Here is a 26,911-nt window from a genome sequence, read left to right on the forward strand (position 1 = left end):
AAAGGCTGCCTAGTCTGAGTAATCCAATGGTTAAAGCACAGTTGCCATGGCAGCACTGCCCCTGGATGCTCCAGCCTGAGTCACGCTCCTCCTGCTCCCCTCTGCTGCGCTGGGGTGCCCGGCTGCCTGCGTGCCGAGAGGGTGATGCTGCTCTCACTCCTACCCAGACAGTGAGCAAAGGCTTCAGTGACTCACAGCAGAGATCAGAGGGGAAGAAGTATTACTGCAGCCTCAATGAGCTCCGCTGGAAAACAAATGTGTGACTAGTAGATAAATCTTCATTGACGGGGTAGTGCGTCAGGCTCTGTAGGAGCTGCTACAGGAAACATCAAGAGGACTTCTATTTTTAACATTTTGTTGGGTGAATGGGAAAAAAAGTAATGAATGTGTCCGTGCCTCAGTTTCCACCTATGTAGTGTGTGAAGAATATTTATGGTACTCACTGTTTGAGCAATTTTAAATGTTTGCACCAAAACTATTTGGCAAAATGCAACAAACTGTGATTTATTAATGATTTGAAGATGGTCCAAAAAGTGAAAGGTCACCCATACCAGTCAAAGGGGGAGTGCAACTAATAGTCACCCCTTCTAAAGAAGGTATTAAAAAGGGCTTGTTTTTAAGTGTAAAGTTGACATTGGAGGGGATGTTCTGAGGATCGGTAACCCAAGAGGTAGCCGTTAATGCCCAGTTTAGAGAAATGTATAAAGATGCATCACCCCAGAAGTATTTATTTTTTATGTGTTTTATGTATTTCTCAGCTTTGCAAAAATCTCAGTACATTTACAGTGAGACCCACACATTTAGCCCAAGTCTCTTCCTGACTCTGCTCCCTCTTCAATTAACCATAAGTAACTTGTTTTTCATCCTGTGACTTCCCTATTACTGGAGGCAAACCTGATGTACCCTGTGTCCCTGGCAAAGCAGCCGCCAGTACTGACCTACCCAAAGCCACAGAGGGAGAGTGCAGAGCTCTACTATGTAGGGCACCCCAGTGAATGCCCCCATTTGTTTCAGAGCTTGTTTTCTCATTCCTGCTGCTTGTAAAACTTGCTGAGGGTAATGTCATCACTTGCCTTTGCAATAAGTTGATGTTAATTAATAGTAGGTGACTGTGGCGTTTCCAACACGGTACGTGTGCGTTCCCTGTTAAAACCCAGTGAACTAACCCCTATTTTTTGACAATGAGCAGGCAAGGATGAGCAGTAATTTGCTGCTTGCTTGGGCTTTCCTTCACCGTGTAGGAATACTCTTCATGTCCTGTGCAGCAGATAAGAGAGGATTTCCAAATATAGCTCGGCCTAGCAGCAGTGTTTATTCTAAACTCCTACAAGGTAGATGCAGTCTGCTTAGGCACCATCAGCACACTGATGATTACTGCAGGTGCTGGGCAAGGTCTGAGTGAAAGCAGTTAAAAGATGCTTGTTAACTTAAATGCTGATGAGGTTAAACTCTGATTGTGCAGAGCCAGATTCCTCAGCGCTGGGATGAGAGTTTTACTGTATGTACCCTTTGTGGTACCTAAATTATTTTGTGAGTAGATTTCTCTTTAAGTTCAGAGCAGCTTTATTCAGGGGAAGAGATTCCAAGGGTCGTCCAGAGGGCTGATTAACTTGGCACTGGTTTAAACATTTTCAAGTAAATTAGCCTGCTGAGGTCTCCTTTGTTAAGTTCCAAGCAGAGCGGATGATTGGGCTCAATGTGAACACCCGGAAAAGGATCCAGAAAGTTGGTGCCAATGCTTTGTTAGTATCTCTGGCAGATCTTGTGTGCCAAACTGCTCATGTGTCCAGAGGTAGACTTAATCACCAGCTCTGAGCTGATGGCCATCCACCCCAGCTGAGCTGACAGAGACCTCAGGCTTTTCACTTCCTCTGTAGCAGGCAGATTTTACTTTCAGCACATGGAAATATCTGCACAAGTTGTACCTAATTCATTGCTGCCATTACATCGCTTATTCTCTGGAACAAAATTCTAATGTCAACTTTTTTATTTTACACTAGATGTTGCAAGTATTTGGCCTGATTAAATTATAGGCATGGTGCTGGCATGCAATTTAAGGATATCAGATACACAAGAGGCCAGACTAGGTGGCCCCATAGCCCATTTTATGAAAGAAATGAGACCCAATAGTATCATTATTATAAAGCAACAAGCAGTTTCAAAGCAGCAGGAGCTGACAATAATTAATGGGAAAAGCTGTGACGTACACCAGGGTGATGAAGTACACACGTGGCCTTTGCGATAGCTTATCTGACACTGATACGAGGTGGCATAGCTGGACACTGCAATGACTGTATGCATCAGTGGAAAAACAGTAAGAAAAACCTTTTGCAGGTGTTCTCCTCAACACTCAAATATCCTTGGATATTCTTGCAGTGATTCATTCCAACTCCAAGCTAGCAAGGGAGATCTTCACAGGACCAGCAGGTACTTCAGCTAGTGTCTCTGGGGATTGCTGCTCTTCTCAGCACTGGCTGCATGCAGGTTTGAGCCCTGGCTGACTCCAGGGCATGCAGGATCATGCCCCTTCTCCTTGGAAACAGTACATTTTCCATTGTACAAATATTAAAAGTGACTTGTTCTGACTTGTCCATTTAATTATGGAGTCAGTTTGAAAGCTTCAGGAGAGTGAAGGGAAATAATATTTTTAATTGGATGTTCTCATTGGTACAAAAATAGAATAGGAAATAACTAGAAGATGCTAAGTACAAGTCTCTCATTTAATGAAAATTGTATACCAAATGAAAGCAAATGCATTTTTATTTAAATGTCATCACAATCTTTGTTTAAACGTTCAGTCTTTCTCGTCATGGAAATGATCTTTCAAACTCTATGAATCTCTAACACTGAAAGGGACTCCAGCTCTTGGCAGGTGGCATAACTGCCTGTGTCCCTGCTGGCGGGATTTGTCACAGCTGCTGAGCACTTCTGTCCACTTATGACAATCAAACTTGCATTTCCCTTCTGTATAGGCACTCTGTTTTTTTTCCACAAATGCATATGAGATCAGTACTCTGCAAAAAAGCATGATAAGGGGAGCAACTTAAATGTGAGGTAACCAGATCCAGCTTCATAAGTGCTCTTGACCTTATTCCAGGCTCAGAAGAGATGCCATAAACTTCCCTGTGGTGCATTTAAGAAGCTGTCACAGTAGTTAACCTGGATCAACCAGCACATTTGGAGTGTAGAGGCAGAGAGAGCTTAACTGGAGCTTTAATCAGCAGCCACGCAGCAATCAGTTCTGAAGACCAAAGTTTAAAGGAGATTATTTTGAGGGGCTATCCTCATTTTCTAGTGAGCTTGGCACATTTAATGACACTTCCCCCACCCCAAACAGCCTAAAAGCATGCAGGAAAAAATACAGAAGTGGAGTAGAGCGACTGTGCCGCCTAGTGTTGCCAGGCAGCGGCTGGGGGGGCCGGCGGCACGGGAGGCCTGGCTAGCAGCTCCTGCCCATGTCTCTGTTTTTTTCTGTTCCTAAACACAGAGTTAAGTGAATTGTTATAATGACAAGAAAACACATTCAACCTCTAAGAAACCTACTTAATGTGGATGACGAACACCAGTGTGTGCCAGCATTGCTGGAGTACAAACTAACCAAGAATGCCAACATCCTGGTTCACCAGACACTTGTACACACTGACCTTTTTCTCCATCATCATCATTTGAAAGCTCTTAATGCTGATTTAGACAGATGATGAGTATATAGCCCTTTCATGGACAAGTGGCAGAATTAATGCAAGATTTTCAGCTTTGGGGAATTCTTTGTATATAGTGCTCGCCAACATAGATTGAGAGTCTAGGCAGCTTTTAGGTGACCTGCACTTGTGGTGACAGCTGGGAAATAAACAGTTTGCAGGTGTGAAATGTTACTTCCAGATTCTGTTCGATATATTATCAATGCAGTCATTATCAGAAAAGATCGACAGTGAAACAATACATGCAGTTGCTTTATCTGACAGCCTTGTTTTCTCCTCCCTTCCTCACTGAATGAGTCTACCTAATGTCAGACTCAATAAAGTCAGGAAGCTGGCTGTAAGACACAAACAGACCCTCATTAAGGGAGGCCCTTCTTTCTGCTTTTGTTTGTGCTCATCTGCTTTACTGGAATGGACAAGAAAAGCATGAATATTTAAAGCACTTTGCTGTGGCTGGGGACCAGCTGAACAGAGTTCTGCTGTTTTTTTTTCCCCTCCTCCTCTTCCTCAAAAAGGAAACCTCAAATGCCATTGACCATTCTGCTCCATTCAGACACAGACAAATATTTGCTATCACTGCAACAGATTAGAATAACAGATTCCTTGCTGGTTGCTGGTTTTAATGTGCAAATGCTGTCCTAGATTAAAATAGCTAAAATATTGATTGAGAGATGCAGGGTTTAGTGGTTTCTGTCCAACATTCTCACACCCAGCAGAGTACTTGCCCTGTGGTTCCTCTCCCTAGCAGTCAGTGCTCTTCCTGAGCTGCATTTGGATGCCAGCCTTCTGCACGTTTGGCAGCAGCTTGACATTGGGCACAGAGTGCAGAGCTCCTGGCTGGGGCTAGAGAAACACACCAACAGGCAGATCCCGGCTACTGCAGTATGGCAGGAGGTTTAGTCACCTTGCACCTCTTTCTCTGATACTGTATTAAAAATCCACAGAGTCTCTGTATCAGGCAAAATTAAGAAGATTTTTCTTTTGGGTAGTTGTATCAAAAGAACACAAGCAGTGGACCTTCTGCACAGCAGCAGCAGGACATGGATGGCCAGCAGTAAATGCAGCTTGCTGCAGTTCACGCTGTCGCTCCATATCACATTCATGGGAGACTGACCTAGCATCCCCTGTAGAAAATGAAGCACCTGGGGTCTGCACTGCTGTTGCTCAGGGTTGGGAGAGGGGTGAACAGATTGGAATAGGAAAGATATGAAGATGCATGCTCAGACTGTAAGAATAGTATCAATCCTCTTTTTGTAAATGAGTTATTTTTCAACTGTCCATACACAAAATTTTCATTCTGAAAAATGAGTGCAAGGGAAGAAGATGATTCCTAAAATAAAGGTTTCAGTAGGTGGGATACAGTATCTGTGTTCCTTGACATATACTGCATTTATAGTCAAAATCCCAAGGGACTTCAACACAACTCCTGTAATGAAAGGGGTACAGGATCAAACCCAGTCTTTTTTCAAAAGCTATAAAGTATGTAGAAATAAAACCCTATCTTGCAGATAGGAAATGGAGTGTGTGACCTCGTGAGCTTCTCTGCAGCTGAGTATTCTCAGATTCCTTTACAACTGAGGATCTGGGAATTGTGCTGCATAGCTCTTATGAGCACTCCCTCTGATGTTAGTCTGTGCAAATCCTAGCAGAACCACATACTGGGACAGATACCTCCTCTTCTTTCACTATGAAATTTCCTCATTTTCTTGAAGTCTCATTCATTTTTTTGGCATGCAAGAGAGGAAAAGAAGAAAGATACTGCAAGATTTTGGAACTAAAGTACTGACATAAGTAAAGGAGGTCTTTAAACCGGTAGGGAAGATATTTTGTTTCTCTGTGGGTAAACCGTGGACTTTTCTAGGCTTGTGGAGAGCACGTTGTGCAGAAACGTTCTGAGGTTTCTTTTTTTATGGTCCTTATGCATGTATAGTAATGTGTATTTTGCAGTGTCTATTAACGTGCAGCGCAGGAGCTAACGGTCAGCTTAACCATTTCATTAACTCAGTCTAAGCTTCTAGGCACTCTATAATGTGCTTGATTCCCTTGAAACTTAAAGATCTGTATGCCCTGGAAGAAATCAGTGTATGTCCTCGGTGCCATATGAAAAATTGCTGAGACACTGTGTGAAGAGAGGGGAAGAAATACCTGTGTGTCTACCTGAAGCTCACAGAAAGCCCATTTTGCTGGCTTTCTGAGTAGAAGCTAGCTGTGGAGGGATAATTTGATATAGTTCTTCTGCTATGTTTTAGGTGCAAGATTCTGATAAGACAATAGTGATGTTATGCATACAACTGCACACAGCTGAATTGGATTCTAAGTTTTGTAAAACTGTGAAATCTCTATCTTCCCTGAGTTAGTGATGAACATGAAATCTAGTCTTTGGAGATCCAATGGCAGCAGCCTTTTATAAATTGCACTCATTTTTTACTTCGGAAAAGAACAGTAGCCTGCAGAGATCTATTACTGTTTTGTCACATAATTTCAGAATACATTACTGGCCCATGTTCAGCTTTCCATGCACCAGTACTCCCAAGTCCTTCTTGGCAGGGCTGCTCTCATTCCCTTCATCTCCCAGACTGTACTGATACCAGGGGGTTGCCCCAACCCATGTTCAGTACCTTGCACTTGGCCTTGTTGAACCTCATGATGTTCACATGGGCCTACTCCTTCAGCTTGTCCAGGTCCCTCTGGATGGCATCCCATCCCGTGTCAACCTCACCATTTGGCTTGGTGTCATCTGCCAACTTGCTGGGGGTGCACTCAATCCCACTGTCTATGTCATTGATGAAGGTATTAAACAGCACTGGTCCCTGTACAGACCCCTGAGGGGACACCACTTGTCATTGATCTCCATCTGGACATTGAGCCACTGACCACTACCCTCTGGAGGTGACCATCCAACCAATTCCTCATCCACTAAACAGTCTAGCCATCAAATCTGTATCTCTCCAATTGAGAGAGAAGGATGTTGTGGGACTTGCCACCAGGAGTTGCCCTTGGTGATGCCTCGCTGGCTGTCTCGAATCACCTCCTAGTCCTCCATGTGCCTTAGCATAGCTTTCAGGAGGATCTCTTCCATGATTTTCCCAGACACAGAGGTGAGACTGACAGGTCAATAGTTCCCAGGGTCCTCCTTTCTACCATTTATAAAAATGGGTGCAATGTTTCCCTTTTTCCAGACACCAGGGACTTCACCTGACTGCCATGGCTCTTCAAATATCATGAGGGGTGGCTTGGCAACTACATCAGCCAATTCCCTCAGGACTCTGGAATGCATCTTGTCAGGCCCCATAGATCTATGTACATAAATCTGGGAGGTCTGTTAAACCTGGGAGGAGAATCCGGGTTTCTCTGCTCCCAGTCCTGGTTCTGAATATTCAACCACCATTCACAAAGCTCCAGTCCAGTGCATGTAATGTGGGGGGAAGAGAAAGTGAAGCCTAGCAGATAATCCAGGCTAATGAAAGCTGCAAGAGCCACAGTGGGAAAAGCTGCTTAAACTGATGTCAGAGGGTCAAGGGAGGCTTGATTCAAGACACAAAACCATGAGAAATTGCAACAGATGAATCCTTTATGAAGATTTATTTAGAAAAAGCACAATGCTGGGGAGTCACTGTTACATAGCATGGTAATTCTCTTCTTCTTGAGTAATATGCACCACACTGTGCGCATGCAATTACTTTTTTTCCAGAGATAACATCTTCATCTAGAGTTATACATGTACACATATGGTCCTTAGTGCACGCTACAGTTCACATTTATGTTAAAACACGCACAGAGTTGAGCTTTTCCATGAAAAAACTGTATAAAAAATACAAACCAAACTGAAGCTGTCAACACAGGAAGCAATGTGCAAAAATAGTTACTCCTGAATGTTTGCTCAAGATAAAAGGGCTCTTCTGTCCCTGTTCCCTATTCAGCATAGAGTATGCCAGATGTTGCTTGAAAGAAGAATTTAAAATAACTACTCACATCCTGACCCCCTTCATGTTAGTTGTGGAGATTTTTAACCAGCTAAATAATCCTGTATTAATATGAAAATCTGCCTTCGACCATCACCACCACATGCTGTTGTTATATTGAACAGATCTTTATATTGTTGCAGTGTTTGACTTGTAAAGCTCAAGGCCAGGTGACAACCCAGCCCTTTGGTGGAGCACACAGAAGAGGCAGGACAGAGATGTCCCTGGTCACCGAGCCCCCTGGCAGGGGCTGGCAGCAGCTGCCTGGAGAAGGTGGCCAGGGATTAGGAGTTCTCACACGTGCTGGAAGGAGCCAGACGCCCCAGGTCCCCTGCCATGAGGTGTGCAGCTCCAGGCACTGTCTGCTACTGCATGGTGGGGCTGGTGTTTGAGATGATACTCTCGAGTGCCTGAGGAATCCTCCCCTCAGAGGAAACATGCCTGTGCAAAGAACACGGCAAGTGAAAGGGACGGAGAGCCCACAGGGCCTTCCCCAGCCAGGTACCTTGGTCCATGATGCAAACTGTAGCTGACACGGATGGAGCCACCTGGCTGTGTAAGCCACTTGTGTGGCTCTGAGCAAAGCTATACAGGATGACATGCTGCAGACATCATGAAGCAGTCAGACCAATCCATCCTTGTAAAGCTGCTGCATGCAAATACCAACACTTTAAATGGCAATTAAGACTAGAAATGGATTGCACTTGTTTCCCTTAAACACATATATGTACCTCCCTTTAAAAAAAGAAAAGCAACTGTTTAAAAAAAAAAAAATCTTCAAAATACATTAAAAAAAAAATTGATAGTCGGGATTCCCTTGTTTGGGTCAAAGGAAAAGAAGAAAATAGGGGCAGTTCTAATCACTGAAGTTTGTCAGTAATCATGGTATTTTGGTTTTGGTAATGAGGATTCTTCCTACCCATGAAATTTGATGCTGCAAAGCCCAGTATTCCCCTGGTAATCCACATGTTTTTTAAGGACTCTCTATTTAAGCCCATGCAGAGTTATGACTGTGTTACAGAACTTGTTTGTTTTTTTTTTTTTAATGAAATATCAAAGTTTTTTCACAGCAAATCCTGCATGGATCCAGGGAAAATCTCAGCAAGACTCCCCTGTGTGTTACGTTTTTTATTTGCAAAGCAAAGGTTTCAGGCTTGTTCTGAGGAAGGGAAATTATAAAGAAGGGGGGCTCTCCCCAGGGAAGTAAACTGTGGATACTGCGCTTTATATCCCAGCTCAGCAGACCACTTTTGCAAACTAGTTTAAGTGGGATTTAAATGTATGTTATTCAGTTTGGACCCCAGGATGAAGACCAGTATCCTACGGGACAAATGTTGCCTTGGACCTACTCATTTCCATTATAAAAGGCACGGAGGGAGGGTTCATCCTGTTTGCGGGCACCCCAGCACTGGTCACAAAAACATCACTTCAGGTATGTCAAATGTGTACCAACTGCTCTTGGGCCTCCCCCAGTTTCTAATCCCTAGATGCCCAGCTGCACAGTGGCTCACAGCTCTCTCCGCTGGGTCGGGAGCATGCTGCAGTGACCATGACCTCCAGCACTGTCCCATCGCCGGGGTGAAGGAAGCAGTGCTTCATCCCTGTTGTCCCAAAGGAGCTCTCGGAGGAGAGGCAAGTGTTTCCCGGGTAGCAGCGCTAGCCCCAGGTGCTTTTCTGGAGCTTTCTGAAAGCAGTTGTATGTGTTACACACCTAATCTGTGCCTCCCTTAGCTCTTACAGCATGCATACATGTAACCACAATGATCCTCTGGCTGTTAGTCCCAGACAACTGTTGGCAGTGATAAAACAGCGGTAGAGAATAGTTTTAGACTGTAAAATACACAAAATGAAACATCAGACAATTCTTAATAACATTTTGATGCTGTTGAGCATTGGGGTTAGCTGCTGCTTCATGAGTGTTTTCCACTGGGTTAAGATTACGTCCAGCATCTGAGTTAAGGCTCTGATTTAGCAAAGCATTTGTGCATATGCTTAAATCTGCCCTTATTCAGCTGAACACTGATGCAAATACCGAAGTGCCTTGTGATGCAGGGACAAACCCGAACTGGAGCCTATAAATTAAGTTATGTATCTGTCACGACTACTCTTTTAATGTTTTTTCTTGGTAGCACAGCTGCTCTCCTGGGTAAACTATTTAATTAATCTTCATATTAAAGGTCCTGAGAACAGTTCTATAATACTAACAAATGTACATAAGTACCAGAACTAAAAAAAGTCAAATGTATGGCTCAAAGCAAAACAAATATTGCTCAGAATACTTGTTTAGATTAAAATTAATAGCTGTAAACTGTGCATTCTAGTAGCAAATAAAAATCTGTTGGCCTAGGAAAAAACCCAAAACATTCAAAGTCTGTAGGATTGGCAGCACTAATAGTACTTTACAGTGTGGAGTAAGGATAACAAATAGCAGTGTAACATTGCAAAATGATCCACCTAACCTAAGATTATGTAAACAAGTAGGCTTTGACAGTGTTTATACGTCTAAGTGTGATCCTGCACTTGGACCTGGATGGGTGGAGACCCAAGAAGGTAGAAGGGTGCTGTTCCAGTGCGGTTCCAGCTGCCCAGATCCTGCTGCAGGAGAGAGAGGCTCAAGGGTGTGATCCTGCAAACCTGTACTGGCATTACTAGTTCTACTCGTGGGAGCATCCCATTGCAGGAATCAATTCGGCAGGACTATACACATACAAGTAAGGATTATTCACAAACATAAGGCATTGCAGAACTTGGCTCTAAAATTTCTATTTTCAGCAGAGAATCCCTTATCCACACACAAGATCATATTTTAACATATCAAAAAATGTCTAAAATAAGGGTCAGTCACTATATGTTATGCTAAGTAACACAGTTAGGATTCTGCATATTGGCTTCAGATATTGCAAAACATATTTTTCATTAAAATCAAACCAACTATGAATCTTTCTCATAAAAATTAAATTAACTGTGAAAGTTAAAAATAAACAGGCTGTGTTTTCAAGGTTAAAAGGAGACATTAACAGAAATGAGCAACTCCCATTGTAACGGTTTTCCAGTGCTTCCCTTCTGACCAGTGGGCACTCTGAGATTGCAGTTGGTGGCTTCCAATCTTGCCTTGCGTCCTCTATGGCATGGCTACTGCCGCTCTCCTTCCACCCGCTTTTTACGAACTAGACCAATAAAACAAGAAAAGAACAGTCACTATTGCTTTCCTGAGAGCCTAAGGACTTTTCTCACTGGCATACTCCCTTCTCAGTAACATAAATTGGAAGGAAGGAGCTTCTAAGAAATACTCAGCAGAGATATGTCCATAAATACCATGATTAACAGATCTTAATGCTAAACAAAACAGTTGTATCTAAACAGTACTTTTCTATATCACAGATTGTAGAATTTCACCAAGTGTTCATAGCAATACATTTTCTATAAAAATCAGATTCTGAGTTAAAGGTTTTAGATGATGAAGAAATTGCCATTTCCAGTACTTCCTCCCAATGGTTCCATTTAGATTTTTGTTACAGTTTTATTGTTATTTTAAAAGCCACTGTGTTCCAGCTAAATTGATACTGGTCTGCTCTAGTCTGCATGGCAGTGCTCTGGATTATTTAAGCCTTAGGAATCAAAAATTAATAACTTTTGTAATTGCACAAGTGTATACTATAGGTAAGCAATAATCATACCCTTTTAGAAAATAATTTGAAGTACACTTAAGTACTGATATCAGTGAGTATTGGCAACATGGGAAACATCATATTGGACCTTAAATTATCTGTTTAAACTTCACATGCTCTGATTGCATCAACCATCTGATAGTAAGTTAATTAACTCTGGATTCTCACTAGAAACCAAGTAGGTTGAAGTTACCATTTAGCAAAGCAGAGAGTGATGAGCTTTGTGTTACGGGCAGGATTATTTTGGCAAGCAGCTCCATGTGAATTTTTATAGCACTTAGGATACATTACAGCTGGTATAGAGCAGGTCTAGTTGGGCATCCATACTCTCATAAAAATGTATTGAGTCTTCTCTGACTTGGCCACATAAGATTAGTGAGGTTGTTCTGTTCATGTGATACAAAATTTGGTGTTAGATCAAACTGTCATGTCCTGCTGAAGTACAGAACAAAAGCAGTAAAATTGGATGAATGAGTGTTTTTCACTACAGAAAGTCAATAACAACAATATATCACTACAAACATCCCATTACGTTACTCTCAGGACGTTTATTTCATAGTGCTTTCCTGGCAAACAGACTGCATTATTCCAAAGCCTACAGTGTAACATCAGTCATTTGTGTCTGCTTTCAGTGTTTTGTTGCTTCATTTATTTTGTTTCATTAAATTCTTTTAGGTATTCTGTCCTACTAAATCTTGAACAAAACTATACAATATAAAAGCCTAAAATGAAGATTGGGAGGTACAGAATGCATATCTAATAGCAACTGGTTAAATAGTAGGAAAAAAATGTTTCTCTCTTTGTTGGTGGGATGTTTCAGATACCATTCCAGGACTCTAATAGTTTCAGGACCAACAGTATACCATTGGAATGCCTAGGTACTGCTAAAAATTAAAACTGAAAATAGGTTCTAGCTCAATTTTTATCTTGGTTCTCACAGAAAGAAACCCAAGCTGAAGCCAGCAAAGGCATCGTGGTTTGGCACCCTACTTTGAAGTAGAATTGATTAAAAACACATAGTTAATATTTTTTACTTTTTCTTTCCCTTCTTTCTGTAAACAACTCCTGCCTAGTCATCTCCTTCTCACATTCCTGTGTATTTGAGCACACAGGGCAGAGCATGTCACACTCAGGTAAGACTTGCAAAGCTTTATTCTCTTCACTTGTACTTGGTCATGCAGGCAGGAAAGGTTTTTGTTCCCTAGGTTGGGCAGGCTTGGTCTGTCACGGGCAGGGCAGAGAAGTGAGGACTTCTGTGTTCACTGAACAAAAAGGATGCGTTTGGCTCTCTACTTACTGGCCAGAATAGCTGACGGGGTAGCTGGAAATCCAGGAAAGGCTGGAAAAGGCTAAAGTAACTCCCCGTCCCAGGAGTGGGAGAAGGAGAAGAAAAATAGTGGCTCCTAATCACAGGAAGATCTTGGCTGTTGTCTACTCTAGATTCTGTGGAGCTATGCATCACCCCTCACATATAGCACATTGAATGTTGTAGACTTAAAATTCAATCTTATGTATAGACAGAAAGAGTTGTGTCTAGGATGGTCAGGGCTTGGCTCACATAAACAAATGATGAGTAGATGTAGTAGCATCTTACCCAGATCGTTGTTTTTAGTGATAGCTGCTGCTACCCTGGTTCTTGGACCTTGCTTTGTGAACTGGTATCCAAACTTGAGAATCTTGGAGTTTTCCTCCAGCATCTTGGCAATCTCCATCTCTACTGCTGTCCCCAGCTGCTGCCTCTGTTGGTGATGGGGTGAAATGTCCCCGAAAGAAAAGAAAATACTTGTTTTCATATGAGAGAGAAATAAGTGGTTATATTTCTGTACTGTGCTGCAAACTACAAAGAGAATCCTGTCCTTGGAGATTTTTCTCTGGGTTTTATATTTGTCTTTGACCAGTTTTACTTAGAAGTTTTCCACTGTTTGGTTGTACGGGCATGGGACATGAGCTGCAGAATGATTTTGCCACAGAGGCTGCCTTGACTTTGCCAGAGCCCTCTAGGAGAACCCTCAGGGAATCCATATGGAAAGGAAACAAAAGTGGACTCACTCAGTGCTCTCTCTTTACCTGGTTGTCAATTTTAATCTCTGTCAGGGATTCATTCTCTTTCAGTGCATCAATCAGTGCCAAAATACCCGTCCCAGTGATGAAGTTGGATTCTACATTCAGACTCTTCAGTGTTTTGTTGACTTTCAACATATCTGCAAATGCCTGAGGAGTCAAAAAGAGGGAATATGAGATAACATCTTGAGAGTTTCAGGGAATAACAGGGAATTTGCAAAACATTGCTTAGTACCTACAAAGAAAGAAAACATACATAGGCTTAGAATAACATAGAGGTAGATCAGAAGAGATTACACTTCTACTTTGCATAGTCACAGGGAAATTTTGAGATGGAAAATGAAGAATGCATCCTAAAGAAGACATAGACCTACTTAAAAGTTGTTGTGGTTTGGGGTTTTTTTTCCCAAGCAGAGTTTAAACTTACAATAGCTACAGGGTCATTGCTTCGAGTAGCTGCAAGGCTGAATGTCTTCACGTGCGTGTTGCTTTCCAGAGCTTTTGCAAATTCTTTCAGTGTTGGAATAGGAATATTCTGCATTAAGAAGATAAATCCAGTAATTAGGAAAGTTAGTCACACTGCTAGACACTGATTTTAATTATTATCAAACTGATTGATTAATAGCCACAGTCTATGTAATTTAAATACCCCTGATGCTTTTAAGAGTATCTCAGAATGGACAAAGTGTCCTCTGCTTATAGTGGCCCTCCGAGACCCATGAAGTCCTGCACTAGGATGCAGTGTCAGCATTGCCTTTAATTGGGTCAGGCCAACGCAAGCACATGACCAATCTCTGAGCTACTTTCCTATTTTACTGCTGGTTGTTCAGTCTCCGTGTGCCAGCTCCTCCTCCATTTGCATGTGTGGGTTAATTGAATTTGGCCAGTGATGATTATATAGTGCCCATGAGATATCTTGCTTTACAATCTGCTAAAGAAAGGCAGCCAGAGGGAGTCACCCCTTGGGCTTTTAATTGCCATTAATTCAATATCAGGCATTGACAACCTTGGAGCCTCTACAACAGTTCCCTCCACATCCCCTTCCTGTGTGTCCTTCTTTTTCTGAACAGTAAAGAGAGACAAAATTTGAAGACAAAAGGCAAGGGCTTTGAAAATATTTGAGTAAACCCTCTTATGATGACATAAATGAAACCACAGAATCTACCTTTATGTTGTTGAGATTAATTTCTATGAGACTAGGATCATTTGCTTTTGTCCTTTGTAAACTTGCTTCCACATTGGTCGGATTAGGTGGCTCCTCAAAAATGGGCTTGACCTTTTCACCTTTCACCACATCTGCAACACAGGATCTCATGAAATGCTGACATGAGGAACAGGCATCATCAGTAACAGTCTGTTTTTATAATTCCCAGTTAGGTTTGTACTGTAACATTCAAGAAGGGGTTTATAAGAACCACAAAACTTGGAAACAGGAGTATTAGGCCCATTATCCCTGCCATGCCTTTTGCACTTTCTGTGCATCCAGAATTGTGTCACTGGAGGCTGCAGTCACAGAGGCTGGGCAGTATCGTCACAGGCAAATTCCTCCTTTATGTACAAAAATCCCGGTACAATTAGTTTGAGCAAAAGCAACTTTAAAGATGATTGTATAAGATGTAATATACTGCAATGACTACTTTGTTCTTTGTCTAATATCTGTAAAGGAAGGTGTGCTCAGAACTTGCCCATTATATAACCGAGAAAATGTCCATGCACCTATGAATAGACTGTGCTAAAGGAACATGATCAGGAGGCCCCTCAGTTTCATTCTCTTGGCTGATGCTGTCAGCCTTACTATAAATTCAATTAGCTCTTGTAAAATTGCAGCATCTGCACTTTCTAAATAATAAAACTATCAAAGCATGAAAAGCAAGCCCATCTGCCAGCACCAAGATTAATGAAGTCTTTGACTATTCATGCTCCAAAGAGATAGTTTTTAATTCTGGAAGCTATGAGCTATAAATACTGAGATGCATAAAAATTATAGCTTAGAACACAATTAGTACTTCTAATTCCCACACATGTCGTTGTAGAGATTAATTTATAAGCCCTGACCACCCAAGCCACTAGAGGCAAGAAAGGAATATGTTACTGACCACAAGTATGCTTAAACCCTTTTATTTTAATTTGTGGACAATGAGTGATTTTGAAAATTTGTGCTCAAGTCTCAGTGTACTACACACTGCTGTTCAGTGCAATGGGTAAAGTTCATGTCATATCATGGGCCAAAAGAAAACCAAATATTTTTATAGACCTCATACTCTTAGAAGAGCTGAAGTCATACACAAATCTTGAGCTGGTTTTCACTCTGCTGACTTTCACCCCAAACTTTTTTTTTAAAAACACTATTTACCCAAGAGACCTCACATATCCCTGAATAACACTCCAGCCTTCCTAGGGAGTAGGGAACTGAAAACTACTGGTAAAATGCATATAGAGAATTCACCTTGGATGCAAGGATAAGAAGTAAACAAAAAACAACAAAGCATTTTTTGCAGTGTGGCAACACCCTGCCAAGCTGGGGCTGGGGACAGACTTGCACGCTGTCCTCAGGTTAGACATGAGAGTATACTCAGTCTAGAGTTAGCAGTATTTTTCATTTTCTATTTCTTGTTGCTTCCCATGAGTTTTATCTTGTTTGTTTAATCATGATGCTGTTTTGCTACAGTGACGGGCAACTTTTGAGATGTCTCCCTCTTTTACTGAAGCATTTCCCTTGGCTAAGGAAAGAGATTGCTTTTGGACCAAAGAATACAGTGATGTGACAGTGATTTTTCTGGTTCTGAAGTCTGTGATTGGAAGATAGTTTAGCTGACTCACATAGCTGACATTTTGACTCAGTACAACAAAAATATTGTGAAATCTATGTGGATTAGTAATGCATGCAGTTGCCTGTTATGAGATAGATGGCAGCTCACACGGGGCCCCACTGGGGAGGCTTGTAGAGCAGACTTAATCCTGAGAAAAATGAAGTGACACAGTGTCCTGTCTACTTTCCCACCTCCCCTTAAAATGAAGAATGGAAATGAAAGTCCTTGATAAAGATAGCTGCTGTTCTCATGGCCTTACAGGAAGAAAACATTTCTTGAGTACTGTTTCCCTAGAAAAGGACATTCCACAATTTTGTCCTAAAAAGCAAAGTTTAGCCCACTTGATATCCCAGAGCTTAGAGGCGACAAGCTCTGGATCAAGGCTTGGCAGCTCTCAAGAAAAACTTGGAATTCAGACATACCCACTTCTCCCCCCATTCAGCCTCCTGTTGGTTGCTGAGCTAAGATTTGATTCGCCAAAGGTCTGTTTATTTAGTGCAAACAGTTCTGGATTTGTTTTTAGTAACTACAGCTGTTTCTGTTGGGGGATTTCCTGAACAATTACACTTCCTGTGTACTGAAGGAACCATGTAACAGGCAACGTTTAAACACTCCACAGGACTAAGGTGGAGGTTGTGGCCGGGGCAGGAGCACATCTGTGTGGCCTTTCCCTGTGAATGCAGCTTGACGTGACTGGTCACAGATGGGATTCTGCCAGGGATTCTGCCTCGTTCGAGCCCTGTGGCTACAAGTCATTTTTCACTTGTGTAAATGTAGGTACTCAGAGTGAGGTGGCCTGGCCTGAGCTTTAGCCACCTCTTAGCTACAGCTCACTATGTTTTCTGTCTGCTGCCTAAACTGAAGTGGAATGAAAATATGTATGTCTTGGCTTCTTAAATACTGCCATCCTTTCAAGCACCTCTCCAGAGCCAGATATTGCTCTCTAGGAAAACAAAGCTCCTTCGGAATGATTTATTTGCATAGTACTGTTGTCATTATTATAGATAATTAATTTTAATATTGTATTTACTTTGAAGAGCTACCTCTCATGATTACTTAGATCAATCAAGGTAAGGCCCAGTTACATTACACTAAATTAGACCAATATACCCAACCTATAAAAGTACAAATCCACGAAGATGACATATAGTCCAAAAGAGAAATCTGCTTGCTTACTTCTCACAGCTCCTTTTCCGTTTTTACTGCGGGCTCCTCCTTCGTCAAATTTTGGGTTGTTGACCATGTTGTGCACTCCAAGAACAGCTAAAATGTGTAAATACCAGCAATAAGATATAATGTTAATGGCAGGAAGAAAGACTGCAGAAAAATATCTGCCACAAGTTCTAGTTTAGTTCCCCAAACAAAACCCCCTTTATAAAATATTAATTCTCTGAGTCATGCTTGCTTGTAGGGAGAGTCTTTAGGGGTCTAAATAATAGTGATACAGACATTTTTAATATAGATTATTGAACAACTGAATCAATGTAGTATGCATATCACAGAAATGCCAGCTGGAAGGAAGTGCCGCAGGTCATCTTGTCCTGCCTCCCCCTCAAGCAGGAACGTTGCCAACATTAACCAGGTCAGCCATGGTTTTGTCTAGCTGGATCCTGAAAACATCCAAGGATGGAAATCCCCAAATCTGTCTGGGTAACTTGTTTCAGTGCTACATTCCTAATTTTTTTTTTTTTCCCTAATATACAATCAGAACCTCTTATTGCTTTTTGTTGCATTGTTTGGCATATCTGGGAACTTGACTGTACATATGGTTAGCTTAATAAATTGTCATTCACACTGGAGTTTCTTTTAGAAGCACATGGATGCTAATGTGCTTGGAGAACAAATAATAATATTTCCAGGATTTTAAAATAAATAGTGAGGATATAAAGTACTATGAATGAAATGACAACAGAAATCAAAACTCCATAAAAGAAGCTGCAGTTATCTTTAGTGCAAATGAACTTCCACAGTGCCAGAGAATAAATCAGTGTTTGCTGATACTTCTCTCATATATTATCTAACTGGACTTTATTCGATAGGATCATACATTAACTAAAAGTTATTAACATAATGTAGATTTTTACTTTTATCATCAGTTTTTTCTTACAGAAAATACTCTGTTCTGTAAGGAAATTACTCTTTAGTTGCTTTTACAGTGTCTATTTTCATAACTCTCAGCAGTAGGTGTGCTACTCACTGTTTTCTCATTAGACCGATACCTACAGATTCTGCTGTGAATGGCTGGATACTGACCAGAGCTGAGCAAAACTTGGAACTTCATTCCACGAACTTCAGACTTCCTGAGAAATGCCAGCTGCATTATAATCCTCTGATTGCTGTGATACTCCACATTTCAGTCAGAACCAAGACTAATGCATCCAGAAATGTGTGGTGTACCCAAGAATTACAAAAATAACGGCAAGATCACATCCTTCAATAGGACAATATAGCAGCTACAAGAGTTTGGAGTTTAATGTTGATCTAACCCAGATCTGGATTAATCTAATATGCTGAAATATTTCATTTAGATTTTCCTAATGAAAACAGAAAAATTGGCAATAGAGTTGCAACTCTCCCACCAAAATTTTTGCATGGACTAGGGCCCAAAAAAGGTAGACCATGGATCTCAGAGAACCCAAGGAAGGATAGGATCCACTCTGAACTGGGTGGACAAGGCAGGAGATGTCAATTGTTCCATAGGAAGGTCTCAACACTAGTTTGAGCGGGCATTCAGGATGCCCCATTGACATTAATCTCAGCAGCCCTGTCTGGTTTGCTTCTTCCCAAATGAGGGATTCAGATTATGCTCTTCTGCTAGCATAAACATATGACATACCAATGATACAAACTGCTTGAAAGAGTTTCAAATGTTACTTATGCAAGTGGATACACTTCAAAATTATTCCCTTTGTGTACGCTCTAAAACATGGGTTATACTCTGGATTAAAGGAGAAGAATTAAAAGTGGAGAAGATACCCGGGTTTAATCAGATGGCAACCAATTTTCCGATTCAAGGGGTTAGATTCCAGATTTCCTCTTGAATTCAGGATCTTAATCCACTGCATCCACTAAGAAGTTCACCCTGCCATTTGGGATGTCAGAGCTCAGAGGAGGTAGCAATAGTATTCTACAAACAATGCGGATGCAGTAAGATTGGTGATCTCCACTAAAGTGCAAGCACCTCAGCCGTCAGGCTACCATCTACTTTTCCTTTCCCCAAATCACGTTAGCTGGTTCATCTCCCCTTGCCTGACACAGCAATTATAAGTAGATGAGAGAAGTCTAAAATGCAGCAGCTATTGAGTCACGCTTGAAGTCATCGTGGGCAATGCATGGCCCACAGTTTGGCCACTTGTCTGTATAGCGAAACAGCAGGTACTTGAGAGATGATCATGAGATGCTTCTGGTGGTAGGTCTATGCAGAGAAGAACTGGGTGCATAGGGGGGATCATACCTACATATTATCTAACCTGCAAGGTCATAGAGCTCAGTATCTGAAGCACTGGCCAGGGCTTCTTCTAGTTCTGGATCCAAGGTCACCTTCTCTTCTGTACGTGTTTCTATGGGCTTTTCTTTGGGTATGAATATTTTTCCTAAGAGAAGAAAAAATCCAGAGTGAGTAATGAATTATTGCAACAACTCTGCCTCCTGGCAGTGAGGGGAGTAGGTTTGTGACAGTGGACCTGCTTGGAAATACTACCAAATGCATGTTTCTTCTTTCTTACTTAAGGCTGTCTTCTGCACCAGGATTTTAAGAGTCTAAAAATAAAAGTGCAGACTTCTGCTCTGTGTTGGTGATTGCTAATGTGGAAGCAAATTTCCCCAAATAAATCCCCAGGAGTAGTCACAACTGGGATTTTTCTGAAGTTCCTGTGGCCTTAAATAGGCAGAATCAGGTCTACACAAAAAGCTTGCAGAAATTTCATCCTTGTATTTAAATGAGGCACTAGAAGCAGTTAAAACCATCCTTCTGCAAGAACCTTTCACTTTACCAAATTCCATACAAAAGCCTGAAAGCTCAGAAAACCTGTTCTCTTCTAGTAACTCAGTTTAATTCCCAGCCTCTCCATGAGTATTTCCCCTCTGTGTCTCCTGATGATCATTCACATAAATAGCCTTATCCTGATCATCTGTGCAAGCCTGAAAAGTCTGAACTGAATTGAACTGAACAACATGTTCCCCAGGAAAGACTCCTGACCCATTTGTCCCTCTTTGTATGCTGTTGTTACCTGGGGGCTAGCATGTGTGTATTTCCATGCAATATTTCCCCAAGACTGAGATCACTGGCCCTTCTGCTGAAATGAGAAAACTGTAGGATAAATGCAGAAACAAACAAAAAGTCCCACTACTCCTTTAGCCTGCTACAATAGCTAACCTCAGCAGTGTGATGATGTAACTGCAAATGCTTGGAGCAAGGTCCTTCAAATCAGATCGAGGGCAGCACCACAGTCACCAGCGCTGCTGGAGCTTTTCTCCCACTCAACACTTCTCTGTACCAAATGCATACAGTCAATAATACATTAGATGATGCCATATGCAACAGACAGTGTCATTCCTCTGATAATTCTGTGAATTCCCATGTTCTACTGTCCACTGTGGAGTAGTTCCCCTCACCTTGTCTCCAGCAACTCCTTCTCAAGCAGGCTTTAGTTAATCCCATTGTAATGAAGCTGTGATGAGCTTTGGATGCAGGTGGCTTTGGCCCACTGTCAACTTTAAATTGTCTTTTTGTGAAACTTTGTACACTAGATGTAATGCTTGAAGCATATCCTGTGGCCTTCTCAAATGTCTCTAAAGTAGTTTAATTTTAACTGTATCAGTGATATTATTTTGTTACCATTAATAAATGCAGTTCTGGTATCTAGTGTTGAATTGCAGATGCTTTGCCTCTGGTTTTTCAACACTGTCATCCTTTTGTGGCTAAACTCTTTCCCAATATGGTCCAAAGTATCGTTTTCATGTACATAATACCCAATTTATTTATGTCTTTCACACAAGTTTGTCTACAACAATTTCTATACTGTCAGTTTCCATGACTGAGGTCACTGAATAAGCTCTGAAGAAAATGTTAATGGAAATTTCTGAAACTCTGGCAAGGTTTACTGATGCTGGATTTGAATTATTTACCCAATTTGTATCAAGGCTACATAATTTCCAAGTACAAAACTGGACAGAAAGTTATATAGAAAGACAAAGTAGTATCATATTATGATTCATTTTTCATGTGATAATTTAAGTAAGTTTTTAGGAAGAGGCTTCTAGAAGATAAAAGCCTTTATGGACCAAAGGTAATAATCATTTTAACTTTCCCCACACACTGGGTGATACGAATCAGAGGCAGCAATCCCAGCAACATCAAACAAAAACCAAGTGGAAATCTGGGATGGGAAATATTCTCTGAAGATAGATTAGTCATGCCCTCCAGATTTCATAACAGTACAGGTGCTAAAATTTCAGACTTTCTTTGTACTACCACCTAATCTGAAGTGTTGGATGGCAGCTTCCAGATACCACTGACCAAGACTTAACTTGATGACAGTTTGACTGGTAAGGATAACACATAAGGAAAAAAACCTCATAGTATGTTGGAAGCTAATCAGAAAGTTAATCAGAGTATCTGAGTAAACAACCAGTAGTGAGGACTACTGTTCATAAAATATTTTCCTTTCAGATCACTGGTGGTTCCACAAGTTTCAAGTAATCAGCAGGTTGTTTGAGATCTTGAGGGAACCCTACTTATCTTCATCCTGGCCAATACCCTAACAGCTATACTCCACAGAGCCACAGCTTGCGTGAAATGTCTCTGTCAGGCAATAAATGATTCTTCACAGACCTAAACCCCAGTCCCACTGTTAACAAAGACTGACAGAAGGCTATACTTTCACACATGACACTGTAAGGGGGCATGGGACCTTGAGTCTGGTGTGAACTGTACACAATATGTAATCCAGCTGGTCCCTCTCTATGGACTTTGGATACGGGTATGCCAAGTATTTTGTGTAGCAAGAAATCCAGAAGAAATGGAAACCAGTACAGGCTCATACTTTTTCTGTGCAGTTCACATATACAGGAATACAATTTTTAAACATTTGTTTCAGGCATATGTAATTGTTGGATGGTAGCCCAAATCTTTTTGAATGTGTATATGACTCCCAATGATAGTTTCATTTAAAGCATTCTTGGCAAATGTTTTAGAAAAAAATTCTATTACTGGTTCTATGAAATATTTAAAGGGGCAAGGTCATGTCAAAGATGGTAATATATATCTTTAATGTATGTGGGCCTTGCTGGCGTCCAGTGGCATTTTAAAAATACTCTTTTTTCTGCTATCTAGATAAGAACATTCTTTTGCATTATCCCACTGTGAAGAGATGCTGTAGCATAGCAGACAGAGGTTAGAAAAGCTTATGCATTTAGCACATTATTAGGAATTCATTACCTGTCCACCAACAGCAAAACTGTGTGTCTGTGTTTATAGACAGCTGTCAACCAGTTTTCCTTCATTATTTTAAGGACAGAATTTAAAGATTCAGGAGGTCCCTCCTAGTCCCACATCTGTACATTGTGAATTTATTATACAGTGCCATCATGAATTCACTGACAAAATAAAATATGGATTGTGGCTTGCTTGTTTCAATGGTCCAGTTTAAATTTAAAATTTATTATTTGGAAGAACAGTGACATATTATGATTTTAAAGTGAGATTTATGAAGAAAGGCTGCTGTTCTTGGTGCTCTTTATATTCACACTGTATTTTAGAAGGTACTTTATTATAACATTCCATGTGGTATAATTAATGTTTGCTGTGTTAAATTTTGCCTTTAGAATAAGCTTGTGGTCTGTGCTAAGTCTTAATAGTAATAGCTTATCTTTCTACCAATTAAAAAGTGACAAAAGTTATGTTTATACATATAATACTTGAGCTACATCAGGGTTAACAACACAGATAACCACAATTATGTATAATATATTCTTGTATTTAACTACAAAACAAAATTCAATTCAAGAAAAAGAAAAAAAAAAGAATTAAAATATCATTATATTTCTACACAGGCATAGAAACCCAAAATATCTGGAATCAAAAGCACTTTGTTTTCAACATGAAATTTTAAGCGTAAATCAATGCAATTCTCCCCTTCTTTCTGTCAAACTGGGATAAGTGCCTGGGGAGACCTGGACGACAACTGACGCGGCTCATTATAACCCAGGGTCTTTCTGTCTGTGAGTGCAGTGAGTAGAGATTTGTCCTGGCTCAGTCTAACAGCAGACCTATTCCTTTTCACACACTGCAAAACTTCTATTCAAATTGAAATATGATATGGTTCATGTTTTACTCAAAAGAGGCTTGGGGAAATAATCCATTGAAAACGAGAGAGAGCGATTCAGTAAAAAGGGCTACAGAGAGACATAGAAACGCAGAGTGAGATAAAAGGAAAACAAATTCTATGAAAAAAAGAAATACACTGGGTACAGTCATAAAGCTGTAGATATAATTCTGCCACTTGGTTTCAGCAATCTCTGATTTCCTGCATTATGCAAATGCCTCCATTAAAGCAATGTCAAAGTAAAACAAGGAAATGAGACGTATCCCTAACTTCATCTCCTTATACAATAACACTTAACTACATAACCACATATGGACATCTATAGGAAAATGTACTAATTGAGCAGGGAACTTCTTTAAGTGTATTTTCCTGAAGTAAGTTTATTTGTTTGTTGTTATCTAAGGGAAAAAAAAAAAAAAAGGAATTTGAATAGCATAGCTGGTAGGACTTTACTGGTGTGTCAAATCTAAAAAACATTTTGAGGATCTCATCCTCATTTATAGTTTACAGCATTTGGAACATCTTTTCTGGTATGTCTTCTCTCTGCCTTCCTTCCTCTGTCATTAGACTTTGTGAATAAATATAAATTACCACCATTTTTATTTAGTATAAGTACTTAGTATTTATTCCCACCTTGTACAAGCCAAAATTGTACAAGCCAAAACTCAACAAAGCACAGACCAATGGGAAATAAACCCATTTATACTAGCTGTAAAAATGTGCTTTTATTTAACATCAGTTTTATTAAGGATAGGTACTTAATTTTATAATACAAATGCATTTTCTGCTGTAATTGTAAAATAATAATGTACTTTCTTTTCCTCTAAACTGTAGTTCACGTTATTGTACTTTTAAGAAAATATCTGGTTAACTTATTACTTCTTACTTTTCAATGAATCACTGACTACAGTTGTGTGCCTGTTTATTCTCAATTACAGAATGCTACACTGACCTTAGGAGTGAAATTCAATAATCTTGGAAATCTGCCTTGCATAAATCACAGGCACCTGATTCACTTTTTCCATTTGCACTATTCTTTTCTTTTGAGGCTTACTTAAACTTCTCTCTACAAATATTCTATGAAAATGGAGCTAAATTAGTTCTCACCAGGAATAAATCTGTATTATGAGGAAGAAAACAGGCCAAATTCAAATAAGTGTGAAGCTGAAAGCTAGTGGCGATTAAAATGCAGTATCATGATTGCTGCTGTACTGTACTCTTGGATTAGTGTCTGCGTATTCTATGCCTTACAAATTATGATAATGGAATAGGAATGTTGCAAAGTTCAGCTTTACAAAGTTATTAAATCTACTGTGCACATATAGAAAGAATGAAGTTAATTGCACCAGCATCTTTGACTTTGATCAGCGTGCTGTGATTCTGCCACCTGAATGATACCCTTTAAAGAATTCTTCTTTTTAGAAGAATTTCTCAAATAAAAATAAACAAAATCCAACCTATAATCTTTAAAACAGAAGGAAGCCCAGGATTTCAACAGACCCTCACATGGTTTATCACAACAGTTAGGATCCCTGTAGTCCTACAGCAGTCCTCTGGATTACCACCTGGATTAACCTGCTTCCCCAGCAGAGCAGAAAGCTCTTGTGTCCGATGTGGAATGGCAGCAGAGGAGGAAGAGAGTCAAGCTCTCCCACTGGGCTTCATGTTCTCAGGGACATCAAGGAACCCTGAAACTTGGGCAGAGCCAGATGTCATACTAGTTATGTTCCTCTCTGGCCTCTTCTCTCCCATCCCACATATTCTTCTCCTCTGTTCCTTTCTTCATTGCCCCCTGTGCCTTCTCCCTCTCCTGTGCCTCCTGGTTTTGCACATCTTTGAATCCTGACCCTTCCCACCACCTCCTTTCCCTCTGACCTCTCTTCCTCACCACTGCTCTCTTCTACAGCTCCTTTCCCCAGAGCTGCCACGTCTAGTCCTTCATCCTGAACATATTCCTAGAGCTCCTTGAAAACCAATCCCTCCAGCTCTCTGCAGTCGCCTCTCTGCTGGCTGTTTTTTTTCCCTGTTACAGCACCCTTACAAGGTGAGGGGAGCACTGTCAGACCAGAAGAGAGTCTCCCTGCCCTCAGTTCTGGTGTGACAGTGGCCTCTCAGATGAGCCACTTCAAAGAGCATCCTGCAGAGCCCATGCACCCTCCAGCCGGCCGCGCCAGCTCCCTCGGGCGCTGCTGTGCCATCGCATGTGCTGCCTGCACGTGCAGGCAGAAGCTCTGCAGACTTGACTAGTACTCACTGCAGGGAGAGTATTTGGAGAATGCTATAACAAACTGGAGGTACAAGAAAGTACAATATTTTGAAGATGCCAAATTCAAGTGTATTTCCCTGGGGACTGCAAAGGGCATACATTTCAAGTCCCCTCTTCAAACCATGGAGGCACTGCAGCTCATTAAAAAAAAAAAAAACAGCTGGAAAAATTTACTTTAGATGGCTAAAACAATGTGTTTTCTCCTAATCTTCTTATTGGAAACAGCTAAGTCCTTTTTGCTGATACTTTCCAAAAATTCAGCCTGAAGCAGACTCTCAGCATGGGAAATTTCATCGGGAACTGTGCAAGTTTGGCAGAGTCATAAGCAACTAAAACAGGGTCTTACAAAAGCAAGCAGTGAAAGGCACTGGCTAGAGGCATTACTGACAGCAACTGCAGCACTTTCAGTGCTTTAAGAGACAAACATCAGTTCTAAATTTAAACCTTGAAGAACAGGAAGAAGGTGGCAAAAACTTAAACAAACCATTTCAGTGTTGCGGGTGAAAAGACTGTTTTTGTCAGTCCAAGAAAGATACCATGTCTGTCTCTAAACTAAACCCTAACTTTTTTATATAGAGTGTGTTAGAGAAACTGGAATGGGAAGTCATTAGCATCTACTCTAATACTTTGACCTTCTGAAAATGACTGTCGTTATTACTACTGCTCTGTATTGATACTCTGCTTGGCACAGCGCAACATGCAAGATAGATGGTCTCTGCCAGGGTAAATGAAAACAGGGGTTTAGCCAAAAGTGTTCTGGTTTAATCATCCTTATTTTCTTCCTTCTCCTTTTTATCAGTTGGCTAAAAATGTTAGCATTTAATCACATACAAGCATGTTCCCCTTCCCTTTCCAGCCACAAATAATAATAGCCCAGTCCACTGGAGTTTTTCCATGACTTTGATGAGAACTGGATCAGATCCAAAATGAAATGATTTGGCAAGAAGCAGAAGACCTTGTAGAAAACAGGGATAGTGGTGAAGGGTTGAAACAGCAATCCTTATAGCAAATAAAAATGGCATGGCTAACTTTTCATACCTAATGATATTTCACAACAGAACTTTTTTCAGTTATGTTTCATTAGTATCATGTAGTTAAGAGAACCGCTGCAACAAAGCAGA

General features: G+C 40.8%; 1 protein-coding gene across 2 annotated transcripts in view; it reads right to left on the reverse strand.

Annotated features, from left to right (window-relative positions):
• Nucleotides 1–7,251: 7,251 nt before the first annotated feature.
• TMOD2 (tropomodulin 2) overlaps nucleotides 7,252–26,911 on the reverse strand; it is a 36,644-nt gene continuing 16,984 nt past the window's right edge. For both annotated transcript variants that reach the window (XM_042803703.1, XM_032983003.2), the window contains exons 4-10: nucleotides 19,670–19,792; nucleotides 17,376–17,462; nucleotides 14,555–14,685; nucleotides 13,817–13,924; nucleotides 13,396–13,539; nucleotides 12,923–13,067; nucleotides 7,252–10,827 (exon numbers count right to left, since the gene is read on the reverse strand). In XM_042803703.1, coding sequence (XP_042659637.1) covers nucleotides 10,793–10,827; nucleotides 12,923–13,067; nucleotides 13,396–13,539; nucleotides 13,817–13,924; nucleotides 14,555–14,685; nucleotides 17,376–17,462; nucleotides 19,670–19,792 — 773 coding nt within the window. In that variant the 3' untranslated portion in view covers nucleotides 7,252–10,792. The remainder of the gene's footprint in view (nucleotides 10,828–12,922; nucleotides 13,068–13,395; nucleotides 13,540–13,816; nucleotides 13,925–14,554; nucleotides 14,686–17,375; nucleotides 17,463–19,669; nucleotides 19,793–26,911) is intronic.

The sequence above is a fragment of the Tyto alba genome, unplaced genomic scaffold, assembly GCF_018691265.1.
Source record: "Tyto alba isolate M040663 unplaced genomic scaffold, T.alba_DEE_v4.0 Super-Scaffold_41, whole genome shotgun sequence".
In the NCBI taxonomy this organism is placed as follows: domain Eukaryota; kingdom Metazoa; phylum Chordata; class Aves; order Strigiformes; family Tytonidae; genus Tyto; species Tyto alba.